This window comes from Clinocottus analis, unplaced genomic scaffold (assembly GCF_023055335.1).
Source record: "Clinocottus analis isolate CAN_PGR_092001 unplaced genomic scaffold, fCliAna1.0.p SCAF_11, whole genome shotgun sequence".
In the NCBI taxonomy this organism is placed as follows: Eukaryota; Metazoa; Chordata; class Actinopteri; order Perciformes; family Cottidae; genus Clinocottus; species Clinocottus analis.
In genome coordinates this window covers 14597219-14606920 of record NW_027175832.1, presented here as the reverse complement: position 1 = coordinate 14606920, position 9702 = coordinate 14597219, and the positions used below count along the sequence as shown (strand labels likewise).

The window sequence follows — 9702 nt, the reverse complement described above, 5'->3', positions numbered from 1 at the left end:
ATGCCTGGATTACATGAGAAGCTGACACTCGTTGCAGCAGCGGCCGCTCTGGCCGTCTTGTCCTCGGTGAAGTCGTCCCCGGTGGTGGGGCCGGAGCCCATCCGCTGCGCCGCCTGCACGCAGGAGACACTCGACGGCTGTCCCGCCGTCCCGGCGGGCTGCGCGCAAGTTCTGAGGGAGCCCGGGTGCGGCTGCTGCATGGCTTGCGCTCTGGAGAGGGGAGCGTCCTGCGGGGTTCACACAGCCCACTGCGGCCAGGGCCTTCGCTGCACCCCCAGGCCCGGCGAGGCCAGGCCGCTGCACGCTCTGACCAGAGGACAGGGGGTCTGCACCGAGGACCTGGGCCAAGGTAGTCTCAAGAGTTTCACGTGTTCCCTGTGTGCTGCTTTTTGTAAGCTCCAGAAATGGCACAAAATGACCTTAAAGCGACATAAGAAATAGTTCAAATTCAATTCAATATTGATACTATATAATAATACTTTCTAAAATGTTTACAGAGGAAGCTGTTCCTGACCACGGCTCACTGCACTACCTGCTGGGTCTCAACCTTCCCTTTGACCCACAAGAACCTACTGAGGGCCAAGAGAGTATCAGGACCAAGGTCAACGCCATCCGCAACAAGCTAATGCAAGAGGTGAGCCCAAAAGAAAACATTCAAATGACTGAGTTGAGAATTTTGCCTTCCTTCCACTAGAGGGAGCACTGAAGGAGCCGTGGAGCTAACTGAGAATACTTTGTTTATTTACTTGTGCGTGTGAATACATTGTGTCTTTAATCTCACTGTCCATCTCTCTCGCCCACAGGGTCCCTGTCACGTCGAGCTGCACGCGGCGGTGGACACGATATCCAGCTCGCAGAAGAAACTTGGAGAGAAGTTCACCACGTTCTACCTCCCCAACTGCGACAAGCGCGGCTACTACCAGGCCAAGCAGGTGAGAGGGAAGCAGAGAAAAGAAACCTGCTCCAACTGTTAAAGCAAAGAGATTTATCCTAAAGCTAACTGGGCAGATGTATTCATGTGGTTCTCTCTCTCTCTCTCTCTCTCTCTCTCTCTCTCCCCTCTTCCTCCCTCTCCATCAGTGTGAGTCCTCTCTGGTCGGACCGCCGGCGCGCTGCTGGTGCGTCTCCCCCTGGAATGGGAGGAAGCTTCCGGGATCGAGTGACCTGCTGGGTGACTCAGAGTGTCATCAGGAAGTCACACACTAGAGGAAGGACTCGCTCATGAACACACTTCATCCGAACACGATGACCCGATGAACTGACTTGATGCAACAACAAAAAACGCACTCATTCACACAAAATGTCAAAATACTATTTCGGAAGAAGGAAATTTCCTCTCATATTATTTACATGATATATGTATCAAGCCTTATTTATTCTTACTACATTAACCATTTGTCGTTTTTAGATTTTTTATGTTTGCCCGTATTTTTTTTTCTCTCTCTCTCTTCCCGATTGTAAATAGGGCAACACTGTATACATTTGTGTTTCTCACTAAATAACTCCATTGCTCAAAACCACAAGTCTACAGCTCTGCCAAGCCCATTTCAGAGGCTTCAGGATCTTTTTTTTTTTTTTTTTTTATTCATTCAAAACTGGAGCTGTGCACAGCACGACACGACACAGCCGCTCATTCATTCAACGTGTTGACATTGTCTGAATGTATCTCCATTGGCGTTTCCTCAATGGGTATTGGGGGAAATACTTAAAGTGCCGCAAGTATGTGCACGGTGACCAAGCACAAACATATCAGGGCTCATCCCGGCCAGCGTGAGGTTTGGGATGGGCTGTTCTGCATTTGTCTACCTCACCAGTCTCTGCAGGTCCACGGGTTTAGCGGAGGATTTCATGGGGGCTCTTCTTAGATACGCCTTCTTTTCGCTCGACCTATTATTTGCATCTTTTGAAGTATTTATTATGATCCACTCAGTGTGAATTCTGTTTTTTGGATTGTTTTGTTGAGAGCTCATGTGCGGTGGACCAAGTTGTTTGTAAATGCTGCTATCCAATTATTGTTTTTTGTTAAAACAATGTGTATATCCTTCTAATTCTGTAAATGTGTGTGTCCCATTAAAATGTTATTTAATCGCGATGGGGTCGTGTTTCAAATGTTTTTTTTTTCCTCTAACAAAGAGTCCTGTTTCACACACAGAGCGAGAAAGGGCAAGATGGGGACAAAAAAACAAATGCCATACCCTGATCATTTTATTCTGCCTTTATTAAGTAAAAAATAGACCTCTTAGGGGTTGCATTGTACATGCAAACAGCGTATTAAACACTTAAACCAAGGCAAGTGTTGGAGATGATCACCGGCTACACAGAAATCAGAGATAACACTTTGTGGCCTTTATCCCAAAAATTCAGCTTATGCGAAAATGACAACAAAACAGTAACAACCACAGTACAGACTGGAGGAAATGTTCCTCTTCTTGTGGCTTCAGATCCAGCAATGAAACATGTATTTTTGAAAGTATATGCACTGTAGTGTTTGAGCTGCACAGTCCAGTCCCACGTCCTGAGGAGCAGGAAGCCACCGGAAACAAAACGGAGTTCATAAAAAAGTAAGGCACTGCATGCTTACTCCGAAAGACATGTTCATACAAACATAGATTTACGTTTGTCGTGACAACACGCACATAACGTCTTTATAAGAAATCACGAGCATACAAATTATTGACAAGCATGTGCATATGTGCAATGCCACTCAATTGTGCGTAGATGAAGAGCACTCGTCAATGTGTGACAAATGTCTGTTTTTTTTTCTTCTTCTCATAATCGGAACGAGGCCTCTGAGATAAAACACATCCTCTTAAAGTTGCCATGGTTGAGTCAAGAGACAAAAAAAAAAAGCTTTTGAAGAGTCCATCCATTGCAGAAAATCCATTTTCTTCTTCTTCCTCCTCCTCCCCCCCTCCTGGTACTCTTCCTCTGTTCCCCTTGCCCCGCCTCACAAAAAAAAAAGGTCCCACAAGCAACAGATGGAAATAGCAAACATCCATTTATCGGCAGAGCCATTTCTTGACCTCTCTCCCAATATCCTCAGTGTCTCCATTTGTTTACAATTCTTTTTGCTCTCACAAAAAAAAAAAAACTCCCTCCCTCCGTCCTGCCCCGCTCCTATTGGCTCTCGGAGTTGTAGTACTGGGCGTCTCCTCGCTCCTTCTCATCGAAACCTGGCAAGGGCTGCCCGTATTTGTCCACGCACCAACAGAAGCCTCGCTTTCTGCCTTTGGACGGACGGCACTGGAAGTGAAGGAAAGAGACAAGGTGAAGGGAGGGAGGAGAAATGAGGAGAGGAGGGGGTGGAGGTGTGTGTGTGTGTGTGTGTGTGTGTGGAGGGGGCGGAGGGGTGCAGCTAAAAGTGTAAATCCAGTTGAATATGCAGCATTATGAGAAGCCACTTTACTCAATGAAGTAGAACAGCCATAGTTAAGAAGCATTAATGGTGAGATTGTGCTGAGTCGACGCAGCCTTGGTCATCCGACGCTCTGTGGTATTTTGAGCTGCTTTTATGGTCTACCTCCTGTTACGCACACATATAGAGAAACCTTTAAGGTAAACAGAAACCTGGTAAAATATTTGCTTAGTCCCGTTTGTGAACAACTGGGAACCAAGATCTATTTTCAGAAGCCGGTGGCCAGTGCGAATCATCTGTTGCTGATTATACCCCACAGCTCCAAATTATGGGTACTACAAATGACTTACAGAGTCTGTGGAGCTACCCAAGGGCTGTTATTTTACTGCCAATTTCACTAAAGGTCAACCTCCACTCTAGTAAAACACGCAGCTATTCATTTCAAGGGCTCAGGCAGCGCCGTTGCCGCTCCACAGAGGAGTCTGTCGCTGAGCGGGAGGGAAGGCCTCTGCATTTAGTTCAACATGTCAGCGGGGTTGGACTGAGAGGACGCAGATCACTGCTGCATAGGAAGTACACGGGGGGGTACCACAAACTGCATGGTAAAACAAACACAGAAATGGGCAGATTCTTTTTTTTTTTTTTAAAGTGCATCTGCTCCCAGCGTAACATCTGTCCTGACATTTACTGGTATTAAGCGCCGCAGCCGGGGACGTTTTTTTTGCTTCCGAATCATGCAAACGTCCAAATTAAACTGACCGACGTGATACGTCTGCCGCGCAGACGTTTCACAAAATAAACAAAGACGATGAGCCTGGCGTTGTGAGGCTAGGTTATGAGATGATTGCAGGCCGAGGCCAACACTTCCATTAAGCAGGAGGGACTACGATGCTACGGGAAGGGCTGCCTCTGCGGCGATCGCAGGGGCGCGGGAGCCCTAAGTGCCTCCATATGAATCCGTCAGAACCACTTGTTTATTACGAGCCCATCGTGGGTGAACCACGTGAGCACGGCGGGGAATGGCTGCGGCTCTATTTCGGTGCACGCTTTTTTCAAAAGTCCAGCAATTATGGGAGGAGCGCGTCGGGTGCCGGCGGCCACCTTGACGTCTGTCTCCTTGGGAGGGTTCCTGTTAAACGGCCATCGTCCCAGCCGTCAACCCCACTGGGGTTTGGCCCCTGTGACTCCCTTCTCCGGAGCCAGTGGCTCGGGTCTACCTCACTGGTGTGGTGGGGCAATGATGAGGCTCTAATGACTACCGATGAATGCAGGAAGACAGCTACGCGTCTGTAATTGGGCTGCAGGAGCCCGAAAGTTTGAGTCACTAAAGTACAGCATTGAATCTTTATTAATGCAGCATGAAAAAATGTAAAAAAAAGGAAATGTGGGTTTCCTTTCACGTCCTCCCGAATGTTGTAAACAGTGTTTATCAGGTAGATGTTTAAAATGATGTGTCACCGCTCGGGAAATCAAATCTGTATTGATTACTGACAGTCAACGTCTGAATATATGATCGTCTTTTATTTTTTATTTCTCACCTGTTTTCTCTTATAGAAGCCCTTCTTGTCACAGTTTGGTATGCGGAAACCTTTGGGGTTGAGAATGTCTGTAATCTTGAGGCTGCTGAGGATGCTCTCAATCTCTCTCCGGCAAGGACCCTGCAGACGAGGGGACACATAAGCAGAGGCTGCACTTCAACATCTCCTCGCTCCAACGCCATTCGCACAAGCTAACATTTCATTTTGCAGTGTGGTTGGTGCACGCATTCTTCGTTAACAAAGCTGACTCAGGCTACAACACACACCGCTCTGCCGTAATACCTAAACAATGGCTGCTGCAACATGACGTGACGCACAAGAAATCAATTGATCCGACCGAATTGCGGCCGGCTTAACAGTTCGCCAAAGCGGCTTAACACTTTACACAAGGATGGGGGAAGAAAGTGCATTTTCGACGGGCTCAAAGATTGAGCCAAAAGGCTTGTCCTCGAGTCCAAGTACTCCGGTTCCTAATCAAAGCAGCCAGTCAAAGCCCATTAGTGTGTGTTCACTTCTCTGGCCAGAGAGAAGATCAAAATAGCAGCGGGGCTTCCCAACAGGCACTCACACGGGCCAATCCATCATTCGCTGGCTCCCAGTACGCCCGGCACGCGGACGCCTTGTGGCCAAACAACCGCCTGACCCAGGTCAACCGCAGGGCCGCCGTACCCGCTCGCTGCCATGCCGTCCTACTGCCAACCATCGACACCGCCACCCAAAACATTCCATCACCCGCAATGGGAGAAAAACACCAAAACACAGAGGAAGAGGAGAAAAACATTCCTCCAGTATGCGAGAGAGAGAGAGAGAGGGAGAGAGAAAAAATAAAAAGAAGTTGGTTGTGGTACTTACATACTCAGGCTCCTGTTTGGTCTCCAGAGAGAAGTTTTGTTGGTCTGTGATGAGTGGTCCCAGGAGCGCCTCCATTTTAAAGCTCTGCGTTCTCTTCTGCTGCTCCCGTCGGAGCACCTCCGACTTGGCCGAGGGGAAGAAGGGGTGAAGCGGAGGTCTCAGGGGTCCGGTGGGTCTGTGGGTGCTGGACGGGGTCTGGAGGCCGGACCCGGTGGAATTGCGCTCCTCGTCCGGAGTCTCGATGTTCTCTGCTGTAGTGTGAGGACAGCCCCGTGTTAAAGCACAAATTTGAACGCCGATTGAGACACGTGTCACGCCCAGGGTCAGAAGGGTTCTGTTACATCTTTCAAATCGGCAGGAAATATAAATATGCAAGATGACCACCACCACCACCACCGCTGGATTCCAAATGTGTTACAACCTCAGCTAGCTTGTAGGCCTGGTCCCTCTCCCCTTAAGAACCCAAGATAAATAGTTACATTATCACCTGAGAGTCAACATTGAAGCTGATTCAGGGAGCCTCAGGGCTTCACACCGACGTAAAAAAAAGAAAGAACAAGGAAACAACTTCCTGATATTGAGTTGCACCACTCCTCTCTGGCACCATCACCTTCTTACTCAAGGCTCAAAGCTCTTTCCCTCTTGCATTATTACATTGTCCTCCTCAACTAGTGCATGCTGCTCAAACCTGCGATGGGACTCTCTCCTCATCACATTGTGCTTTGGCGTCAAAAGCTCGGTAAACGCATAAAAAAAAAAAAAAGTCTGCACGGTAACATGCACATGCAAATAGTTTAAGACCTGATGGGAAAGAGAGAGGAGGAGGAGGAGGAGGAGGAGAGGAGGGGGGGGGGTAACGCACAACAATCACCTGGCAGTTCATTGACCGGAGGAGTCGCTCCGGCGAAGACCCGGCGTCGGTGAGTGGCGTTGGCGCAGATCCCGCGTCCCTCCAGCAGCGCCTGCAGAGGTTTGGTCTCGCCGGGCTGATGCTGACACGTGAGCGCGGAGCCGCATCTCCCGGAGTACACGCCGCACGGCTGGCCGAAGCTCAGCGCGCAGGTCAGGCAGCAGCCGCAGCCCGGCTCGCGGACCCTCTCGGCGCAGTCCCGGGGCAGGGGCTTGCACAGGAGCCGCGCACCGACGTCGCACGGCTCGCACCTCACGACAGGTCCGACCGCACCTGACCTGCGCGTGAACGACGCCAGGAGGAGAGTCACGCACAGGGAAGCGAAGCGGGAGTCCATTGTGGCGTCCGGGGTGGGCGAGGAAGGTGAGGAAGTCGCGCCGTCCGACTGCGGTGACTTTTCACTGGGCAGCTGCTCTCTAATTCACGTGAAGCCACCGGACAAAACATCTCAATATATAGACCCCGGCGACTGTAGTCACACCCCCGAGGAGCAGCCTGCGGTCTGCCGGAGCATCGCCTCGGCTCCGTTATTCCTGCGAGACCGTCCGAGCAAGTGCAGAGCGGCGGGCTGCCATCCGCTCTGTGACCAGTGGTTGGAATAAAATAAGAATTACAACATTTTTTTATTTTTTTTTTAACTAAAACAGTTTAGCAACCTTTGCCTGAGTTGCGGGATTTAGTTGAGCTCTTAATAGCCTGAATACATTTCCAAATCAAATGCATTTGACAGGTGATTAGACTGAAGGAAGTAATGACGTTAATACACTGCGGGGTGTTTTAATGTGTGTCAACTCTCAGTTTGAAGGGCGCACACACACACACACACACACACACTTGAGTCCAGACAATCTGCCATGCACAGAGTCGATCATAGGGGGCGCCAGTAGTGTGTGTGTGTGTGTGTGTGTGTGTGTGTGTGTGTGTGTGTGTGTGTGTGTGTGTGTGTGTGTGTGTGTGTGTGTGTGTGTGTGTGTCTCAAGCACTTACAGGTTCCTCAGCTGTGATGCAGCTCTAATTTCTCAATGATTCAGTGACACTTGCGGTGAACTTAAGAGGCCAAAGTGACTTCATTTGCACGATGAGTATATATGTGATGGCATTTGTTTTGTGTGTGTGTGTGTGTGTGTGTGTGTGTGTGTGTGTGTGTGTGTGTGTGTGTGTGTGTGTGTGTGTGTGTGCGCACCGATCCGCAGCCCGAGAAGCTACACCGGCGGTGACCTTGCATGACCTCTGAACGGTTTGAGCACATGAACCGTAATCCATGCATGAGATGATAACTTTGAGCTTCGGTCCAGCGTTTAGGCTGCAAACAGACTACGTGTTAAAAAAAAAAAATCTCTACAAAACCAGCAGAGGAATGCTACTCAGTGCATTTCCTGAAGCACAAGATAACCATTTTGTGTGTATGACTACTTCACTTTTTGATCTTTTCTTCTGCTCGCTACAATTATTTGAGAACTATATTATCCTGCAGCGTACTTTACAGAACAAATGCTTATTGAATATTGTGCATTTTTATAGATGAGACGACTCAACAGGATGTGTTTTACAGGTCTTGTATTTTCTGTTATATTATTATATTATATGATACAAATTTTGCAAATGCAAATGAAACACGTCGGGATATCAACTATATTTTTGTTAAATGGGCAGAAGACGATCCAGGTGATGAGGTTTTATACAAAACGGGTTTCTTGATCGCCAAAGGAAAGTCACAATACAATTCAGACACGAGATCAGCTGTGGCTGTAGTGTGCATGATGAGTTTTGGTCCAAGACGTGGAGAAATACCGGTAGGCCGAATATAAATCAAGGTGACCTTCCCCCCTATCGTGTTTGCTGCTTTTGAACCACTCAAAAAGAAGAAGAAAAACCACCTTCTGTGTCCCCTCACACGCAGCACACGAGTGGTCATCCTGAACTTGTTGTCAAGATGTGCGACATAGCTGGGACCGCACTGGCTGTTTGTCAGTGCCACAAAGCAGGTATCTTAAAATAAGGACGCATACCACACGTGTGAGTGAGAAAATTCCTGAGTAATTACATCTGAAGCGTTCTTTTAGGTCCACTATAGATGGGTTTACAGACGAGCGGGGCAACGCACCAACACAAAATGTCCAAAATGCCTCAAAAGGATCATCAGCGGGGAGAGGCGAGGTGTACGGTTCCTCTCCGCTTGGAAGCCAACGAGCCCTGGCGTTGTGCCGCCTGTTAACAGACAGGTCTACAGCAGAGCAGTGCTCAGAGGAATGCCAAACATTTGTTTCATAAGCTGCAAAAAAAAAAGAAGAAAAAAAAAAAGCCTGCTGATTTTTCCCTCCTTCTCCTCTCTATCCGCTCAGGAGCTCTTCAGAAGGGGGTCTCTCAGCCACCTGTGCATAGTCAGCATAGCAGAGCAGAGCGCCGGCACAGGGAGCAACGCACCGGAGGAATGTCGTCCCGCGGAGCAAGCCGCTCAATAAAAGAGGGACTGTGAAGAATTTGCTTTTTTGCACACACACACACAGGATATTACTGTACGTGTGTTTAACGTGACCCGCTGTCAGAGGCTTTGCGGGGCCAACCGCAGCTGCTTGTCAAATCTAATCCGGGGCAATTTTCCACCGTTTTAAGGTGATTCGGGACGAATCGGACACGCCGGCTCGAGAGCTTCCTAGAGAGGTCTCGCAGTGGCTTCGGCAGCAGCGTTGCCGTCGCACGGGAGGGGGGAGGGGAGGGATGGATCGTACTGTAGTGGCGGGGGGGGGGGGGGGGGGGGGGGGGGCTCAAAAATCTGCAGCAAGGGGCCAAAGCTCCCGGATTGAAAAGCACATAAGAGTCTAATCAGCTGGAGGTCGGCAGAACACGTTGACCCCCCCAGGAGAAGACCGCATGGTGTGTGGGCCCCCTCTCAAACACCCACCAGCTCTTTCCCCATTCTTACTTGGAATTTTGGGTTGGCATTGTGTGTATGTGTGTGTGTGAGAGTGTTTGGATACATGTCGTTCGTGGGTGTGTTGGAGTACGAAGGGAAATGCTTGGGAGTGGGGCTGCTGATCACATGATGA

At 49.2% G+C, this 9702-nt stretch overlaps 2 protein-coding genes across 2 annotated transcripts; one reads left to right on the top strand and one right to left on the bottom strand.

The window, feature by feature from the left end:
• Positions 1–1206, top strand: LOC137781881 (insulin-like growth factor-binding protein 1). Its single transcript, XM_068570885.1, has 4 exons — positions 1–349; positions 498–634; positions 804–932; positions 1081–1206. The coding sequence occupies exons 1-4, from the start codon at positions 1–3 to the stop codon at positions 1204–1206; spliced, it is 741 nt and encodes a 246-aa protein (XP_068426986.1).
• A 1846-nt stretch (positions 1207–3052) lies between these two features.
• LOC137782011 (insulin-like growth factor-binding protein 3) lies at positions 3053–6995 on the bottom strand. Its single transcript, XM_068571076.1, has 4 exons — positions 6617–6995; positions 5746–5996; positions 4894–5013; positions 3053–3243 (listed from the first exon to the last, which is right to left on the bottom strand). The coding sequence occupies exons 1-4, from the start codon at positions 6990–6992 to the stop codon at positions 3118–3120; spliced, it is 873 nt and encodes a 290-aa protein (XP_068427177.1). The 5' UTR covers positions 6993–6995; the 3' UTR covers positions 3053–3117.
• Positions 6996–9702: the final 2707 nt, after the last annotated feature.